The sequence below is a fragment of the Spermophilus citellus genome, assembly GCF_964194105.1.
Source record: "Spermophilus citellus genome assembly, chromosome: 4".
In the NCBI taxonomy this organism is placed as follows: Eukaryota; Metazoa; Chordata; class Mammalia; order Rodentia; family Sciuridae; genus Spermophilus; species Spermophilus citellus.
In genome coordinates, this window is record NC_138185.1 from 21,415,789 (window position 1) to 21,436,538 (window position 20,750).

General features: G+C 47.0%; 1 protein-coding gene across 4 annotated transcripts in view; it reads right to left on the reverse strand.

Annotated features, from left to right (window-relative positions):
• Nucleotides 1–13,051: 13,051 nt before the first annotated feature.
• The window catches only part of MANBAL (mannosidase beta like), a 28,795-nt gene continuing 21,096 nt past the window's right edge, over nucleotides 13,052–20,750 (reverse strand). For all 4 annotated transcript variants that reach the window (XM_081292421.1, XM_081292424.1, XM_081292422.1 and 1 more), the window contains exon 3: nucleotides 13,052–13,975. In XM_081292421.1, the coding sequence (XP_081148547.1) occupies nucleotides 13,868–13,975 (108 nt within the window). In that variant the 3' untranslated portion in view covers nucleotides 13,052–13,867. The remainder of the gene's footprint in view (nucleotides 13,976–20,750) is intronic.

The following is a 20,750-nucleotide window of genomic DNA, read 5'->3' on the forward strand; positions in this document are numbered from 1 at the left end:
CTGGGAGGGCAGGGGAGACAGCCTTCTGTGTCAGGGACTGAGGATCCCAGGACACTGCCATGCCCCCTGGGGCCAGGGACTCCAGCATTGTGCACCACAGACTGTGGAGTAAGAATCTCCCTCTGATATGGCGGTCTGCACCCAAGTCCTCTGTGAGCTCTGACAGCTGCTCACCCCCGTAGCACTTCTCCCACGGAGAGAGGACAGGGTCCAGGAGGACAGGAGGGACGGTGTCTCTCAGCTCTCTGAGCTCAGAGTGTTCCCACAGAACATGGGGCTTGGTAGAGACGGAGAGGGCTACAGGGCAGTTCCCTGATGCTCGGGAGGACTCTGAAGATAAAGAAGGCCAAGGCCATGGTGCCAGAGTAGGAGAGCCCCCTGGCCACAGAACAGGAACTTTACACGTTGGCCACTCCAGAAGTTTAGAGGTGGGGAAGATGCAGCCACTAGCTGAGCAAGGCATCCGCCCATGGGTATTCCAGGACACTCAGGCCTAGACCAAGGGGCTTGCCCAAGGACTAGTTCCATCTGGTCACTTCCTTTTATCACTGGCCCTACACTGACCCTCACTGTCACCACCCTTGGAAGCCATCCGACTCCCCCCACACTGGCTTAGGGCTGTCCCTTGAATTCCCACCCTAATGTCTCGCCACAGCCTACTGTAATTGTCTAATGTGGCCACCTGGCCCCACAGATTGAAGTCAAGGGCCATGTCTGATCCACGTTGGTGTCCCCAGTGCCCAGAACAGGTCTAGACAGACCGACGGCTTCCATACGTTGGTCCAATAGACTTCAGTTGAACCGAACCACCTGGTCCCTGCTAAGGGCCACAGGTTTCGCTCCCTCTCTGACTTGGGAAGCAAAGTACCACAACTCAGGTTTGACATTTCTCCCAAGTGACCACATGGGTACAAAGTCTCAGGGGCCTGAAGGACAGGAAATAAAAAAGAGACATCAGGCTTTTGGGCCTCCTTTTTTCAGAGGAGGACACGGAAACCCAGAACGATAAAGGTTTGAAGCTTGGGCCACCGGCAGGCGGTGCAGCGCACTCAGATGGCCACACCCTGCTGCCCAGCCCCCTTTGCCCCAGTGCCACAGCCCAGGTTTCCTTGTCTGCACAACAGGTTGGGCCTGCAGTCCCTGAAAGCTCCGCCAGTGTCCAGTTCCAGAAACTCATGGGTTCCGGCCCAGTGTGGGAGGAGGCCTTCAAGAGGCGGCTGGTCATCTTGTGGTCCCCCCAAGCTCCCTGAGCAGCAGAGTGACTCACCCGTAGCACCCTCTGCCAGTTCCGGAGAAAAGGCAGACCATGAAATCCATTCTGCAACTTTTAAAGAGCACAGAAACAAATTTTGAGCTGCAATTTCTTCTGCTTGGTGGAGAGAGGCTGAGGAAATAGGGATATACATACTTTTCCTCCTTTATTTCTTCCTTTCCTTTTTTTCTTTTAACATCTTTTTTTTTGTATTGGAGATTAACCCAGGGGTGGTTTACCACTGAGCTACATCCCCAGCCCTTTTTATTTAGAGACAGGGCCTCACTAAGTTGCTGAGGCTGGCCTCAAACTTGTGATCCTCCTGCCTCAGCCTCCTGAGTTGCTCAGATGACAGGTGTGCACCAGTGCAACCAGACATGTCAGTTGTTCTAGATGCTAATCCAGATCAGAACTGCAGCTATCAAGCACAGCATGAGAAACTCACATGTGCTCCTATTCTGAGCAGAGGGAGGCTTGCTGATGTGTTGGAGTTAGATGTAATGGGATCCAAAACAATGTGGAGGGAGGTAATAGGTGAGTCTGGCAAGGGATGCTGGGTAACAGGGAACAGCAGGGTTGGCAAACTCCAGGATTCCTAGAAAACCAAACTAGCAACACAAAGAGATGGAAAATGCAATCTCTCATGCCAAATCACGGGGTATGTATGCCCCAAGTTTATGGATGTTATACTCAACTCTAAAGTTAATACTTTGGGGGCTGAGATTGTAGCTGAATGTAGAGTTCTTGCCTAGTATATGTGAGGCCCTGGATTCTTACCCCAGCACCACAAAAATAAATAAGAAATAAAATTGATATTTTTGGCTTCTAACTTGCAATTGGTCAAAAGTAGAAATAAACTTGATCTCCTTGACCAAATGTGATAAGAAAGCTCTGGAAATTTGGGTTCTAGCTCAGCTCTGATTCCAAAGAGCTCAACAGCATCGAACATGTCAACCCCCTACAAGATTCAGTTTATAAAATTAGGGAAGAGAATGGGTTGGCCACAGGAGAACAACTGACACTGAGACATGGGCTTTGAAGTCACACTGCCTGGGTTCTAATCTCATTTTTCTAGCTATATATCCTGAGGCAAGTCATTTAATATTTTCATTTTCTCATCTCTGAAACAGACAAGAGTATCTACCTATGAGCCAGGAGTGGTGGCGTTTACCTATAATCCCAGTGATTTGGGAGGCTGAGGCAAGAGGGTCACAAGTTTGAGGCCAGCCTCAGCAACTTGGCAAGGCCCTGATTCAAGATAAAAAAAAATAAATAAAAAGCATTTGGGTGGCCAGGTGTGTTGGCGCATGTCTGTAATTCCAGTGGCTCAAGAGGCTGAGACAGGAGGATCGTGAGTTCAAAGCCAGCCTCAGCAACAGCAGTGCACTAAGCAACTCAGTCAGACCCTGTCTCTAAATAAAGTAAAATAATAGGGTGGGGATGTGGCTCAGTAGTCGAGTATCCTTGGGTTCAATCCCAGTACCCTCCCCCACCAAAAAAAAAAAAAAAAAAGAAAAAGTGTTTGGGTGTAGCTCAGTGGTAGAGTGCTCTTAGTTCAATCTCCAGTATAGCAAAAAAGAAAAAATAATCTACCTATAAAATTTGCTGACAAGATAAATGACATACCATACAAAGAACATAATTTAGGGCCTGGTCCACAGGGGGAAAAAAAACATATTGTAATAACTTACATATAATGTGGCTCACAGGTACCTGTAACAGATAACCACAGTAGCAGAAGCAGGAAACAATGTAGCCAGGACAGAACACTCCCCCTTTAGGCTTAGTGCAGTAAAAGTCCCTAAGTTGTATGAGCTAAGCGTCCCTAGGCTGTTGACAAACTTGTGCCCATATAAGGGATGCAGAATGCACCCTCCAATAGACCTGTACCAACTCTCTTGCCTCAATGTACCTCAGATGTGCTTATGTATAAAAGTCAAACCCCTGCTGTGCTTGGGGCTCAGACTTTGGGAATTATCCCTCTGGGCCATGGTACCACTAATAAAGTTTTGCTTCTAGATCTCAGTGTCCTGACCCTCATTTCCCGCTACAAAACAGATCTTAAGCATTCAGTCAATTTTGGTGACTGCATATTGAAGATAGAATATTTCAATAACTCTAGATAAAGTTTTCTCATGTTCCTTTCTAATCAATCTCCAATACTCATAGGATCTGCTTCTGTTACCACAGGATGGTTTCCTCTATTTCAGATTCCACTTGAATAGAAACAAAGAGTATATATTGTATTCATGTATGTTGGACTTATTCCACTCACCATAAGAGTTTTTTAAAATATTTCTTAGTTGGACACAATACCTTTATTTTATTTATTTTTATGTGGTGTTGAGAATAGAACCCAGGGCCTCACATGTGCTAGGCAAGTGCTGTGCCACTGAGCTACAACCCCAGCCCACTATAACTGTTTTGTTATTTATTCGGATTATTGTATCAGTAGATCATGTCTTTACAGTGTAGAGTATTTCATTGTTTAAATATACTACATTTTACCCACTCTATTGTTGACCAGCATCTGGACTATTTCTCGTTGGACTAGTTCTGGACTAGTTCTCTGGACTATTTCTCATTCCCAGCCCTCTTTTGTATTTTATGTAGAAACAGGGTCTCACTGTTGCTGAGGCTGGCTTTGAACTCGTGATCCTCCTGCCTCAGTCTCCCAAACTGCTGGGGTTACAAGGGTGCACCACTGGGCCTAGCTAATTCTCATTTTTTACTGTTATGAATAAAACTGTTCTGAAAGTTCTAGCTAAAAGTTAGTACAAGACTCTTGTGGACGATTATTTTCAATTCTCCTGGGTCTTGGGCATTACCTAGGAGGGGAATGCTGAGACACAGGTAGAGAGGCATGTGGGACTTTTTCTTTTCTCCCCTGTCCCCCACCCCACGGGGATTGAACACAGGGTGTTCCCTGAGTCAGCCTTGCCAGGGCCTCCCTAAGTAGCTGAGGCTGGCCTTGAACTGGGATCCTCCTGCCTCCGACTCCCTGGCCATGGGGATCTCAGGTGTGTGGCAACACTGTGCTTGCTCAGGAAGCTCCCTGTGGTTTCTCAGTGGCCGTGCTGTCTCACACCCCCATCAGCAGGGTGTGGGAGCTGGTCATCCCACATCCTCTCCCACACAGGGTGCGGTCAGTCTTTCGATTCTAGGCATTCTGGGGGCGCTTGGTGGCATCGCACTGTGGTTTTCGTTTGCATTTCCCTGATGAGCAATAGTGAGCTCCTGTCATGTGCCTATTTTGGTTTGTTCTAAAGGTAGCTCCTTTCCCTTCAAGGCCATGCTGCTTTCAACCTCAAGATGTGGATGGGTGAATAAATGAGGAAGGGAAATTCTGATGGCAACATCTATGATAATATCAAGAATGAGCATGAGGGGCTGGAGACAGAGCTCAGTTGGTAGAGTGTTTGCCTCGCATGCACAAGGCCCTGGGTCCAATCCCCAGCACCACACACACACACACACACACACACACACACACACACATCAAGCATAAGCTCAGCTCAGAAGTTACAGATTCACCCACTGATGATGATCCAGTCACCTCTGAAGGCCCCATCCGTAAACGCTGCTACATTGGGGATCAGGCTTCTCTGGTAACCTTGGTCCACAGGACTGGTCGGGACAGGGCTCTTAGGACATGCATGTCTTCCATGGAAGTCAGGATCACAGTCAACGAGAAGGTGTGTTTCATGATACATCTGCCCCTGATGGAATAATCAATAGCACTGCCACCACTTATAAATTACCCACTATGCTCCTGGCACCTCATAGACGCAGTAGGTCCAATTTTTACGACAGCCCTTTAAGGTTGTTATATGATCTCAACTGACGGATGGAAAATCAAAGATGCAAACTGGAACTCACCTGGTGACAGCTCTGTCTCCATGGCCTCTAGATCTAAAGTGGGGCTGTCTGGCTCCAAACTCACCTAGTTACATTCTAGAAAACTCCATCATTCACACACACACACACACACACACACACACACACACACGAACAGTATGTAGCTCAGAGAAGAAATGAAGTGGGCTGAGGGGTAGCACAGTGGTGGAGAGCTTGCCTAGCGTGCCTGAAGCCCTGGGTTCAATCCCCAGAACACAGGGGGAAAGAAGAAAAGGGATGAAATCCTAAGGCACATTACAGCGTGGATAAACTTTGGACACATTATGCTGAATGAAAGAAGCCAGTCACAAAAGATCACATGTTGTATCCCATTGATATAAAGTATCCAGAATAAGAGCAGATTGGTGTTTTCCAGGGACTGGACACTGGGTAAACATGGGAGAAAATCAATGTAAGAAGGAAGTGAGTATTTTGGCCCATGGTTTCAGAGATTTTAGTCCCTGGTCACTTGGTTCTATTGCTTTGGGGCCTGTGGTGAGGCAGAACCCATGGCAGGGAGCGCAGGATGAGGCAAAGCTGCTCACTTCCTGGTAGCCAGGAAGGGGGGGGGGGGCCAGAGACAAAATGCACTCTTCAAAGGCAGGCTCCCAATAACCTGCTTCCTCCAACGAGGCCCACCTCCCAGTGACCCATTAAGTTACAGACTCACCCACTGATGATGATCCAGTCACCCCTGAAGGCCCCATCTGTGAACACTGCTACACTGGGGATCAGGCCTTCAGCACGTGAGTTTTGGGAGGACATTTCTGACCGAAACCACAAGAGTATGTGAATGTCCCCTCAGTAAAGAGATAAAAACAAAACTCCAAGCCGGGCATTGTGGCGCACGCCTGTGATCCTAGTAGCTCGGGAGGCTGAGACAGGAGGATCACAAGTTCAAATCCAGCCTCTGCAAAAGTGAGGTGCTAAGCAACTCAGTGAGACCCCGTCTCTAAATAAAATACAAAATAGGGCTGGGGGTGTGGCTCAGTGGTTGAGCCCCCTGAATTCAATGCCAGGTTCTAAAACAAACAAACAAACAAACAGAAATCTCCACCTAAGAGTCTCTTCCTCATCGATGAGCCTAACTTTACCATTAGTAATTTAGCCCTTCAGGTACCTCTACACCTAGGCCTGATTTTTTCTTCACCCAACAGAATCCCCCTTGAGAATTCAAGGGCAAAAATGGAAGAAACAGAGTGGACACTGCAGTCTGGCAGTCCAGTTTAATCCCAGGAATCTTCATGGTGATAATGTTACCAACCCCATTGGGACATTGTGAGGACTAAATGAAGTCATGTATGTAGCTGGGCATAGTAATGAATATCTGAAATCCCAGGGACTCAGGAGGCTGAGAAAAGAGAATTTCAAGTTTGAGGTCAGCCTCAGTAATTAAATGAGGCCCTGTCTACAAATGAACAATAAAATGAGGGGGTTGGAGTTGTGGCTCAGTGGTAGAGCACTTGCCTAGCATGCGTGAGGCCCTGGGTTCAATCGCTAGCACCACATAAACAAACTAAATAAACAAAATAAAGGTATTGTGTCCCTCTACAACTAAAAAAACACTTAAAAAATAAAGTACAATAAAATGGGGATGTAGCTCAGTGGTAGAGCAATCCTAGGTTAAATACCTAGTACTGCCCCACCCCCAAAAAACCATGGATGTAAAGTGCCTGTGCATCCATGCAATATTTAGTCACTAATCAAATCCAAGGGCACTTTACCACTGAACTACAGCCCCACAACCCCAGTCCTTTTTTTTAAAATTTTTTATTTTGAGACAGTGTCTTCCTAAATTGCAGAGGCTGGCTTCAAGATTACATAGGCTACTTTTTTTGAAAAGCGGTTTCTACTTAATCAGCAGGTCAAGGCTGTAAGTCCAAGACTGGGTGACCCCATTGATTTGGCCTCTGGTAAGGGCTAGTGGCATCATGGTGGGAACATATATGGGAATCCTGGGGTCACAATCACATCACAGACAGGAAGCCAGTGGGGGACTCAGGGGCCAGGCTCGGGTTTTTATTTATTTTCAGTACTGGGGATTAAACCCAGAGGTACTTTACCACTGTGCCCTTTTTATTTTGAGACAGGGTCTCACTAAAATTGCCCAGGCCAGCCTTGAATTTGCAATCTTCCTGCTTCAGCCTTCCAGGTCACTGGTACTACCAACATGAGCCACCATGCCCAGCAGGCTCAGGCTTTTTGCAACAATTAGCTCTCATGAGAACTCACTCCAAGAGACCAGTTTTCTCTAATGAGGGCCACGCCCAAAGGCCCGAGGACCCCTTACTAGGCCCCACCATTTTTTTTTTTCAGTGCTGGGGACTGAACCCAAGGGCACCCTACCATTGAACTATATCCCCACCTGTTTTCAGTTTTTATTTTGAGACAGGGTCTTGCTAAGTTGCTGATGATTTATAAGAAACCTAAATAGACAATAAAAACAAGAATGTTCAACTTCACTAGAAACCAAGGGAAAACATTAAAAGAAGATACCAGCTGGATGCTGTGGCACACCAGCTGTGTAATTCCAGCGGCTCTAGGAGGCTGAGGCAAGAGCATTGCAAATTCTAAGCCAGCCTCAACCACTTAGTGAAGTCCTAAGCAACTTAGCGAGACCATGTCTCAAAATAAAACATAAAAAGGGACTGGATGTGGGTCAGTAGTTAAGGTACTTTTAAAAAAAAAGCCTCTTGACATTGGCTTCAGCAACAGTTTTTTGGATATGACACTAAAAATACTGGCAGCAAAGATAAAAATTAAAAAGGAGAATATCAAACCAAAACATTCTGAGCCAGGCATAGTGGTGCACACCTATGACCCCAGGGACTTGGAAGGCTTGTATATCCAATGAAGATATACAAATGGCCAATAGGTTATATGAAAATAATGATTAACATTATTAATCATCAGAGAAATGTCAATCAAAACTAGGACATAGAGCTAGGCATGGTGGCACAAGCCTATAATCCCAGCAGCTCAGGAGGCTGGGGCAGGAGGATTATGAGTTCAAAGCCAGCCTCAGCAAAAGTGAGGCACTAAGCAACTCAGTAAGACCCTGTCTCTATTAAATTACAAAATAGGGCGGGGGATGTGGCTCAGTGTTGGAGTGCCCCTGAGTTCAATCCTTAGTACCTCCCCACCCCCTTCAAAAAAAAAAAAAACAAGACATATCAGCTCACACTGCTTACCTAGAATGACTGTTACTGGGAAAAAGCCAAAGGTAATTGTTGGTGAAGATGTGGAGAAATTAGGACCCTGGTGTTTGATGGTGGGAATGTACACTGGTACAATTATTATGAAAAACAGTAAAACAGCTCCTCGGAAAATAAAAAATAGAACTACCATGTGAGCCTGCAATCCCACTTCAGGGTATTTATCCAAAGAAAAGGAAATTTGTGCCTTGAAGAGACACTTACACATCTGTGTTCACTGCATGATTTACAATAGAGAAGAAACAGACACAATTCAAATGTCCATCACCCGAGGAATGGATAAAAAACACAGTACATGCAAACACTGCACTAGGACTCAACCTTTTATTTATTTATTTATTTTTTAATATTTATTTTTTAGTTTTCGGCGGACACAACATCTTTTTTTTTTTTTTTTTTTTAAGAGAGAGAGAGAGAGAGAGAGAGAGAGAATTTTAATATTTATTTTTTAGTTCTCGGCGGACACAACATCTTTGTTGGTATGTGGTGCTGAGGATCGAACCCGGGCCGCACGCATGCCAGGCGAGCACGCCACCGCTCGAGCCACATCCCCAGCCCCCGACACAACATCTTTCTTTGTATGTGGTGCTGAGGATCGAACCTGGGCCGCATGCATGCCAGGTGAGCGTGCTACCACTTGAGCCACATCCCCAGCCCGGACTCAACCTTTTAAAAGAAGGAAGTCTTGACATTTGTGACAACATAAATGGATCTTGAGGACCTCGTGCTAAGAGAAATAAGCTAGACACAGAAACACTGTACGATTTCACTTCTATGTGGAATCTAAACTAGTTAAACTCATACAATCAGAGATGGTGGTTGCCAGGGCTGCAGGAAGGGAAGATGTTGGTCAAAGGGTACAAAGTTTCAGTTATGGAGGATTAATAAATTTTATAGGTCTAAATATAGAGCATAGTGATCTTAGCTGAGCTTCACAATGCCACCCAAGGACAAAAAGAAGAAGAAAGATGCTGGAAAGTCAGCCAAAAAAGACGAGGACCCAATGAACCGATTGGGGGCAAAACCAAAGAAGTGGTTCAAAGGCAAAGTTTGCAACAAGTTCAACAATCTAATTTTGTTTGACAAAGCTACTTATGACAAACTCTGTAAGGACGTTCCCAGGTGTAAGCTTTTAACCCCAGCTATGGTCTCTGAGAGGGTGAAGATTCAAAGTTCCCCGGCCAGGGCAAACTTCTGGAAGCTCCTCATAAAGGACTTCTCAAACTGGTTTCAAAGCATGGAACTCACGTAATTAACATCAAAAATTGGTGAAGATGTAGGAATAGGTCCAACCAATATACATTTGGGAAAACAAAACCTTATTAAATAAATTATATATATATATATATATATATATATATATATACACACACACACACATATATACATATATAAAATCATGGTGATCATAGGTTAACATATTATACTGAATACTTGAAATTTTCTAAGAAGATAGAGCCTCAGTGTTCTACCTACACACATACAATGGTAACTATGTGAGGTGATGGATTTTTTTTTTCTCTTTTTTGCAGTATAGGGATTGAACCAAGGGCCTTGCACATACTGCACATACTGGGCAAGCACTCTCCCACTGAGCTACATCCCCAGTATTTTCTCTTTGAGACAGGGTCTCCCTAACTTGCCCGAGCTGGCCTTGAAATTGTGATCCTCCTTCCTCGGGCTCCTGAATAGCCAAGCTTTCAGGTGGAGTGCCACTGAGCCCATCTGGTAAAGTATATTTTAATTAGTTTGATTGTGGTGATTATTTCACAACATATACATATTTCAAATTGAGTTGCATACCTTAAAATATATAGTTTTAGTCTGGCATGGTGGCATACAACTGTCCTATCTACGCAGGAGGTTGAGACAGGAGGATTTGAAGTTTGAGGCCAGCCTGGATAACTTAGCAAGACCAAGACCCTATGTCAAAATAAAATTAAAAAACAAGGGCTGGGAGCTCAGAGGGAAAATCCTCCCGGGTTCAATTCCCAGTACCACACACAAGTACATATTTTTGTCTTTGTTGCTATTTAAAGATACTCTTTAAGAGGAGAGGACAAGAAGGGCAGGTTGGGGCTGCAGGTGAGAAGATTAGGAATTTGCCTTAAAGGCCTCTTGGATATACAAATGGAGATATTGAGGAGGAGGTCAGATATATGAGTCTGGAGTTTAGGGGACAAGTCTTTTTTTTAATCCAGAGGCACTTTACCACTAAGTTATATCCTCAGTTTATTTTTGAGACAGGGTCTTGTTAAATTGCTGAGGCTGTCCTTAAGCTTTGGATTGTCCTGCCTCAGCTTTCCAAGTCTTTGGGATTACAGGCATGCGCCACAACACCTGGCTAGAGGAGATACTGAGAGGTCTGGGAATGATCAGCATTAGGGCAGCAAACTGATTGGTGACAACTTGACTGGGCCACAGGATGCCCAGAAAATCATTAAACATTATCTCTGGGTGTGTCTGGGAAGTTATGTCCAGAAGCTATTAGCATATGAATTGCTGGACTGCGTAAGCAGAGGATTTTCCCCAGTGTGGTGGCCTCATCCAGTTCCTTGGGGTCTGAATAGAACAAAAAGGCAGAGGAAGGTGGAAATCTCCCTCCCTCTGACGGATTGTGAGTTGTGGCAGCCATCTCTTCCTGCCCTTGGCACTCCTGGTTCTCAGGCCTTCGGACTTGGACTGGAATCTACCACATAGGCCTCAGTCTCAGCTTTCCTGGATTTATAGCATGAAGATAGATCATGGGACTTGTGTCTCCATAATTGCCTGAGCTGATCCCTTATTTTAGTTTTCAACAAACAACAGAAATTTATTTCTCACAGTTCTGAAGGCTGGGAAGTTCAAGGTGCCAGCAGATTTGCTACCTGTAAAGGCCCATTTCCTGTTTCATAGATAGCTGTCTCTTCACTCTCTGGGGTCTCTTATAAAGGCACTAGTCCCATTTATGAAGGCGCCACTCTCATGACCTAGTCATCTACAAAAGGCCCACCTCCAGATACAAATTTTGGAGGCTCATAAACATTGAGTCTGTAACAAAAGAACCTTATCCAAGATCGTGTATTAACTACCTATTATAACATAACAAACTACTCAAAATTCAGTGGCTCCCAATAAGCAGCATGTCATGTCACAGTTTCTGCTGTTTGGGAATCCTGAGCAGATTAGTTAGATTGTTCTGTGTTACGGTCTTTCCTGAGGTTGCAGTCAAGATGTAGAGCCAATCCCTTACAATAAATCTCTCCTACTGGTTCTGTTTCTGGAAAACCCTGATGAATTAATGAAGTATTTAAAGCCATGAGTCTGGGGCTTGGGATGTAGCTTAGAGGTCGAGCCTTTGCATAACACAGTAAAGGCCCTGGGTTCAATCCCCAGCACGGCAAAAATAAAAATAATGCCACAAACCTGGATGAAATCTCTAAGGAGTATGGAGAAGAAGTCTAGGGACTGGGGTTTCTGCACAACAAAGTGAACAAGGACTGAGGCCTGGGCTGCTCTGATGAAGAGGAACCAAGATGAAGGAAGAAACCCAGGAGAGGAGGTACTGGAAGCCAAGAGAGTGCAATGCTGCAGACGGCCCACTGTACAAGTGGCATGAGGCCTGGTAGAGAGGAAGACCACTCTTGCTTTCCACAGGCTGGCTGGCACAGCCTTTAAGGAGACAATGTGAGGAGTTGTGCCCTCCTGGGAGCTAGAAGCTGTCTCTCCTACACAAGCTCCTGTTCTGGAGGCCTGGCCCCCAACTCTTTGGGCATAATTTCCCTCTGGTCTCAACTCCCAGGAGTCTTTGAAGACTCAGCTAGGTACTTTTGCCCTGCCAGGTAGCTGGACTGACCCCAGGTCTGAGATGATGCCCTGCAGCTCCCACAGCATCTGCTGCCCGCCCTTGCTGGAGAACTCCCCACACCAAGCCTGCTCACGTGCCTGTCTCCACTAGGCCAGGTGTGCCTGGGTTTCCTGGGAAGGCTCCTTGTGGGCAGCCTCACTCTGTGCCTAGTGTCTGGCCAAGACCAGCCCTGTGTCATGCAGAACCAGTCCCTGGACTTGTTCTTCTGAACCCTGCAATGCTAGGAGACCTTGCCAGCCTCTGCACAGCAGGGCCCTTGCAGCACTGGTACCTATCAACAATTGCTAAGTATTTGTTAACCACCATGAAAGGGCCTTGGACTTGGGTCATAGCCCAAGCTCTGGCATTCTCAGGTAGCCCAGACTTCAGGCTCCTGTCTCTACAAAGATGACAGATGCTTGTCCTCTGAGTTCCCCATAGTCTTGACAATATTTGGGAAAGCATTTGGCACATGATAAAGAGCCTGCTGTTTTATTTACCAGAGATTAGACCGGCCCAAAGCCATTGAGTGTACTGCACTTGATCTTGCTTAAGGCTTAGAGGACAAGCAGTGTCTTCCTCAGGCAAAGGCACGTAGGGAGTGAGTGGAAATTCACACCCAGAGACATTCACAAGTGTTTCCAATGACTAAGGGCCACACAAAGCTGTTGGCGGGACCCTTCCTGAAAACTTGTTCCAGAATGTCTAGGCCTGCAGAGCCACACTGATCAGAGCTACCCACTGTCCAGCCATCTTCACCCCACACTGTCCCATTCCTCTGGGGGTCCACTCATTCCCTCACTCCCAAAACAGGGACCCATGTGTTCCCTTTCCCTCAACAACAGACAACACACAGGCAGGTTCAGCATATGGAACCATTTATTGACCTTTACTTCCCCAAATAACGTTTCCTTAATGGTCAGGGGATGAAAGAACTGACAGGGAGGGGGAGGTACAGGTAGAAGTCAAAGGCACACCTTGAATGTGTCCGGAAGGGTTGAAAACAGGTTGGTCTGACATTGACAAGCCTGCTATTTCAGGAGCTCAGAATGTTTATGCTCAAGAAATATAAACTCATTTAGTCAATTCCCTTCCACATGCTAGAGGAGAACTCAGGTGTTCCTCTGGCTCAGGCCTTCTGGGACTCTTGCACCAGGCATCTTTGGGACCTGGTTGTTGCAGCCAATGAGAGACTATCATTGCATGGCCATGGTGTCCTGACCTAAGCTCACAGGTGAGGCCTGGCTCCATTCACACAGCAGAAACAAAGATGCTGAGCAAGCCAGGGAGACCTGCGGTTCACAGCAATGGCAGAGGGTGTGCCTGTCTGCTTGAGACGACGACTCCAAACCCAATGTGAATCCACAGCGGGGGAAACTGTCTGGATCTGATGATCACATATGAAGACGTAACTGTGGGCTCACCTGGCTCCTGAGAAACCCTCTCAGCGCAGGGCATGCTGGCAGGCCTTTCAGGACCCTGACTCTAAACCACCACTGAGGCAGCAGGAAGAGGAAGTAGTGGTCTGTCCAGCTGGAGCTTGGGGATGCCATGACTGTCCAGCTCTCTGTGGTCAGAGGGCATGACAGCCACCTCAGACCTGATCCTGGGGTGCAGAATGGAAACAGATGTTGACTCCCGGGTGGGCTCCCCAAGGCCCGCCTGGCTCCTCCACTTCTACCGCTTCTTCTTGGTCTCCTTCTTGGGCCTCTTGTTGGCAGAAGGAACAGCAGCCTTGGGCTTTTTTGTCACCTCTGCACCTCGGGGCTCAGATGGTTCTGCCTCCTGCATGGTGATAAAGGAGTCCTGATTAGAGGAATCAAGTCTGACCAAAGGGATTTTGCAAAGTGAAGCATGCCAGGGACACCAGGGATGGAAACCATCCTTCGGGTCCCACAGGTAGCATCTGGCGCCTTCACCTCCCAGTCGAGTGACGTTGTGGGCAGAGTTCACCTCCTTTTCCTGGTCAGGGTTTACCCTGTGACAGGGAAATCATGATGCACTCCCTGGTTGACTGCCATGAGCAGGCAAACCTGCACAGAAAGCACCCAGAAGGTGATGGCTGCACCCGCGGCTGGCAGGTCAACCTGTGCGTGAGGGACTGCTGTGCAGTAGACCGTGGCTAGCTCTCCTTCTGGCTGCTGTTCTTTTCCTCCCATGCAAACCATAGAATGTCAGGGCTGTGGGGAGAGAGCAACCAGCTGGTGGGCAGTCACCACACTGTTTTGCGGTGTCTGGCAGAGGTGCCGCTGTGGGGGAGGCCAGAGGCAGCCTCAGGCCTGATTGCAGCCTCCCTGCCACTGGGGCAGCTCTGTTTTATCTATTTCATACATTGTGGTAAGATTTAGTTGAGACAGGTCTACCCTAGGCCACTCAGGCTTATGACAGAGAAAATCTGGAACCGATTTAGCTTGTTTCTATCTAGTGTTCCTCTCCTCTGCTGGGTGATAACGCACAGTATGGTGTGGCCAGAAAGGACATTAGAAAGCTAGACTAACTTGGGAACACTAACTATAGCTCACAGGCTTTGTCCGACTCACAGGAAAACTTCACTTGGCCTACAGTGTTTATTTTAAAAAATTCAAGACAATTGAGAGACTTCTCATTAAGTCAGGACTCCCAGTTTCTCTCTTTTTTTGGGGGGGGAGGTCTGTGTGTGTGTGTGTGTGTGTGTGTGTGTGTGTGTGTGTTTTTGGGGGGGTATGGGGGTTGAACATGGGTGCTCTATCACTGAGCTTTTTTAATTTTTTAATTAAGCTCTACCAGCTCTTTTTATTTTTTAATTTTTCAGACAGAGTCTTGCTTAAATTGTCCAGGCTAGCCTTGAACTTGTCATCCTCCTGCCTCAGTCTCCTGAGTTTCTGGGATTACAGTGCAACATTGGGCCCAACTCCCAGATTCTCTTAAAAACTTGACATAGGGCTGGGGTTGTGGCTCAGTGGTGGAGCACACTCGCCTTACATGTGTGAGGCACTGGGTTCAGTTCTCAATACCACATATACATAATATGAATAAAATAAAGGTCCATCAAAAACTAAAAGAAAAATTAACAAAACAAAACAAAACCCTTGACATAGTGGTCATCCTGGCCCTGAAGTCCCCTGTGGTGGCAATGGCTCATGAGAGGCTGCCCCTTAACTCAGGTGTACACACCCCACCACCCTGCTGCCTCCAGCCCATGAGAAGGAAATGTTTTAGTGTTTTGTAGTACTCCTAATCTTTTTTTTTTTTTTTTTTTTTAAAGAGAGAGTGAGAGAGGGGGGGGGGGGGAGAGAGAGAGAGAGAGAGAGAGAGAGAGAGAGAGGGAGAGAGAGAGAGAGAATTTTTTTAATATTTATTTTTTAGTTCTCAGCAGACACAACATCTTTGTTGGTATGTGGTGCTGAGGATCGAACCCGGGCCGCACGCATGCCAGATGAGCGCGCTACCGCTTGAGCCACATCCCCAGCCCCAGTACTCCTAATCTTTATCCACTTTTTTTTTTTTTTGAGACATAGTCTTGCTAAATTGCCCAGACCAGCCCTGAACTTGAAACTCGCCTGCCTCAGTCACCTCCTAAGTCACTGTGATTATTGGTGCCATGATCCTTATTTAAAATAGAAAAATAAAAAGCAGACCAAGACTACTAGGAAGTAGTGTACTTCTTCTCAAAGACAAAAATCTCACTCTGTGTTTCATTTGCCAACCCCCAGCATTCAGCTTGCTTTGCTCTCTGACCTTCCCTACTCACTCAGGTCCCCTGGGGCCCAGCCCTGTCCAAAAGGAGGGGCCACAGCTGGGGGTGGTCCCTGACAAAGGTCCAGCCTAGACGCCTATCTACTCCCTTATCAGCCATGGTCCTCTCCAGCCAGCCAGACAAGACACCAGATATGAGAGCCCTCCAGGTCTAGGCACCTAAGACCTCATCTTCCCAAGATAGCAGGAGGGCTTCCCCTCCCCTGGCCTGCTAGGCCTCCTCCCACCAAAACTCAAAATGATATCTGATGTCAAAGGTACCCCATGTTGATACTGTTTATGTAACTTGGCCAAAAAAAAATAAAAAAGATTAGCCCAATAGAAAAACCAACTAAACCTCAGGGAAGCCAGTCTGACAACTGCTGCTCTGAGAGCCCCCGTGCCCAGAGGGAAGGCTCGTGGTTTTTTTTTTTTTTTTTTAATATTTGTTTATTTATGTATCTTTAGTTTTAGTGGACACATTGTTTTGTTTTTATGTGGTGCTGAGGATCGAACCCAGTGCCTTATGCATGCTAGGCGAACACTCTACCACTGAGCCACAACCTCAGCCCGAGGCTTGTGTTTAAGGCAACCCAAGAGAGCACAATGCACCTGGGGGCCCTGGGAGCTGGAACCATGCCCAGGGCAGTCCCTCTGCAGCCAGCAGACAGCAGTCAGTCCCTGAGCACCCCAGATGGATGAGTGCTCTACACACAGGCAACTTGCTGAGGCCCAGACCTCCAGGATGGAGCCCCAAAATCTGAGCTCAAAGCTGGGTGGCTCCTTGGGTTTCATCCAGTGGGGTTCAGTTCTGAATCCAAAGACTGACACTCAGTTGCCTCCCCCAGTGCTTCCTCATGCCATAGACCCTCTCCTTTGGTACCTCACCTCTACTGGCACCTCCCAGACCTTTCCCCTGACCCAGCTGTCTGTCAAACAAGAGGGACGGGGATCTTCCATGTTCCTCCAACTCAACTATACTAACCTTAGCACCTCCTTCTCCAGCAGTCCACCCTCTTCCAGTAGATAGGGCAACCGAAGTCCCAGGGACCCCACCCTTGACCTGTTCCTGACTGTCCAATGGGTCACCAAGGCCTATTGATTTAACATCTTTCTCTTGACTCTACCATTGTCTTTGGCATCCAAATCCCTACCCAGTTCTGCCCATTGTTAATCAATCTGCCTGTTGTGTCTATCCCATTCCTTGACCTGCCAAGGGAACTCTCCTAAAGCACAGATCTCCTAAAGCTCCCGCCATCTTGCATCTCCTAGCGACTCTCTATCATCCACAACCTCATGTCCCACACCTGAGACGGCATCTAAGGTCACCTTTCCAGCCTCATCTGGGCCCTTCTCCACTCCCCATTCTGGTCAGGTCCCAGGGCTTTCCCTGATGATCTTGATCAAAAGAAGCACTCTTTCTTCCTTGGTCACTCAGTAAACCCCACCGGTTTGGCCCTACCCAAGGAAAAATCTCCTCCAGCTGAAGCATCCCCTCCTCCACCCCTACCCCAGGTACCTAGGAACCTTTTTTTCTTTTTTTGGTACTGGGGGGTTGAACCCAGGGACACTCTATCATTGAACTATACCCCAAACTTTTATACTTTATGAGACAGGGTCTAAGTTGCTGAGGCTGGTCTCGAACCTCAGCCTCCAAGTAGCTGGGGTTATAGGCACTCAGGTACTTAGGAACCTTATAATGCCACTATCATTTTACCACAGTTACATGTTTTCATGACGTTCTCTATTAGCCCCTGAGCTCTTCGGGACAGCTTTAGCTGTTGCTGGATGAGTGAATGAAATAAAATAGACAAGGTTTCCCAGGACCATGGGAACGTCACTCTTGTCTCTCACTCTGAAACTACAACATTTAAGACCAGACCTCACTTTTTCTATGAGCACAGAGGACACAATGCAGTCTTAAAATCCAATCTACATACCTTACAGCAAGGCAAGGCATTGCCCACCAATAAAACAACACAACCACCACAGCAGTGGCTAGTAGTTATCATTCACATTATGCTAGGCCATGTTATGTGGTCTGGACACATTTTAGCTTCATAAAGTCCTAAAATGAATCTATTTTATAAATGAAGTAACAGACACGGAGAGGTCATGTGACATGTGTAAGGTTTCGACTGGTGAGCAGGGCCAGGACTTGAACCTAATTTCTTATGCTCATACAGTACAGCCTGGGGAATCCCAGGGTTTCCTGGGAACTTGGGGCTATGGAAACCTGGGATCTGGCTAACTATGAAATTTATTTTCTCTATTTGGCAGCCCTGGAACCACAAGGTGACTCTGGAATGACAAGAATGGCCTGGTCTAGATTCTATCTGTCGAAGGATCACTCAGAGTTCCCTTGTTTGTGACAAGAGTTCCTACAGGAGTCAGGAGAGTGGGATCAGGCTCAGAGTCATGCTTTATTTTTCACAGCTGAAAGCAGGTCTCTGTGGGCGTGCGTACACATGACAGTCCCCGAGTCATCTGAATGCATGATCTGTCTCCTCCTCCTTCCAGCCCTCCTCCTCTCCTCTCCTCTCAGGTTCTGGCATCATTGCTCACCCAGTCACCCAAGCAAGAAACCACACCATTATCCAAATATTTCTAAGTTCTCATGCTCCCCTGTGCCCCCCCACCCAATCTGCCCCCAATCCTATTCATTCCACTTTTTTTTAACATCACTCTTTTTTAATATTTATTTTTTAGTTGTAGTTGGACACAATATCTTTATTTTATTTTTATGTGGTGCTGAGGATTGAACCCAGGGCCTCACTCGTGCTAGGCAAGTGCTCTACTGCTGAGCCACAATCCAATCCCTTCATTCCACTTTTCAAGGGGCTTTAGCATATACTGGTTCCCCCAGATGGACTCTACTGCCCAGTTAAGATCTCATGGTCTCCTGCCCACCTCTCATTCTATCAGCCATCCACAGTTCTTCCTCCCTTCTCTCAAATCTCTCCATGCTCATCAGCCTCCACATTACTTTCAGAGTCTGTTTTCCTAGAACAATTACAACAATCCAGATCATGTCTGTTTTCTGCTTTTAAAACATTGCTTGCTCCCTCTTTATATGAGATATATTAAAAAAAAAAAAAAAAAGTCTCAGCCTGGCCTTCAAGGTCATTCTGCTTCAGCCTCAGCCTTGACTCTAGGCACGCCCTGTTGGGCCACACGTTTGGTCACTCTAGGTGCCTGGCCAACCAGTAGCTCCCAGACACTTTTGCCCTCATCCACTGCATAGGTGCTCAGCATTAATCACCGTCTATTTGCATCTAGCATATGCAGGTACTGTGCCAGCCCTCACGGGTGGTGGCACACACACTGGGTGGAAGTACACCAGCAGGTGCCTCATAGGTATCAGTTCACTGAGCCTCTTGATCAACCTGATGACCAGTCACTGAGAGTCACATTTACATGCAAGAAACTGAGGCCCACTGAAACTGGGTAAATGGCCCAATGTGGCACAGCCACCATCCCCTGCACACTGTGGGGAAGCAAAGGTGGCTATTACACACATGACTTGGGTCCTTGGATCCCAGCCACAGAGCCTATAGTGCCACTTCTCAGCTGGCAGGAATAACTGAATGAATGGCTGGCTTTTAATTTCCCCCAGAAAATGCTGCTGGCACAAGCCAGGCAGATAGCAGACCCTGCACCCCACGGCCTTCACCTTTAAAGGTGGGAAGCCCTGTAGCTCCCCCAAAGCCAGAGTGAAGTTTCCTTAGCAATCACACTATGGAGGGGAAGAGAAAATCCCTGCTGCCAGGTGGCTCCTGGGTCTGCAGAGGTGTCTTCTGTGGACTCATGCCCCAGCAATAAATAAGTAGCACTACAGCCGCTTACCAGGCCAGAAAATTGTTCCTATTCATCAGGTTCAAATAATCGAATCTGTGCCACAATGCATCAAATCCCTTCCAGCAGGGATGGTGCATGGAATCTTATGATTTCCACACTACAGTCCAACATGGATTTAGTCCTGCGAATCAGGACAAAACGTTGTTCTACACAGACTGAAACCATTCTTTTCTTGAAAATTGTCAGGGGAAAGAAAACCACCAGCCTATACTTGGCACCATCATGACCTTATCTCACTTTTCCTCCAAGATCTCTGGTCCTCTCTTCATGGTTCAGGATCTGAGGCTCAGCTAGACTAAGAAGGAGCCAGCACTCACTCAGAGCTGTCTGACCATCACTGAAGCTCCTGCCCAGCCCACTGTGCCTCTCTTGCCTGAGGTCCTGGGCAGGAGAGGGGCTGAGAAGGCCTTGCAAAGATAGAGCTAATACTGGCCTTGGGAAGAAGACAGGCCCAACTGAAACGGAGTGGGGGAAGGCACCCATGTGGGCTCAAATGCACAAACAAAGACACAGAATCCAGGATGCACTTGGCAGGCAAGTGAAACTGTGATTAGAAAGAACAGCCCCAAGAGCTCATTCCAGACACAGTTTAGCAAGACTCTACAGCCCTTCCCACTAGCTGGCCTGTGGCTTCCCGTGTGTCTAGCCACCTCTCCCACGAGTTGGTACACATCTCCAGACCATGGCTGCCTCACCCTGCCCACCACACAGCAGTCCCGCAGGAACAGATCATTAAATAAAAAACATCCTGCCTCTCACTTCACCTGTGAGCTCCTCTAAAGCTTTTTTTAAAAAAAAAAAAAAGCAGAACCTCAAAACTGGTTCTATAAGCCTATATCCTAGGGTGTTGAGAACGGGGACCTGCTCATCCAAGTTCATTATTTATTTATGACACCCGTCACTGCCAACCAGGGGCCGAGTTTAAAATCAAGACCCTCATGCAAAATTTTCCAACAGGGTTCTGGCATTCTAGGCTCCATCCCACTGC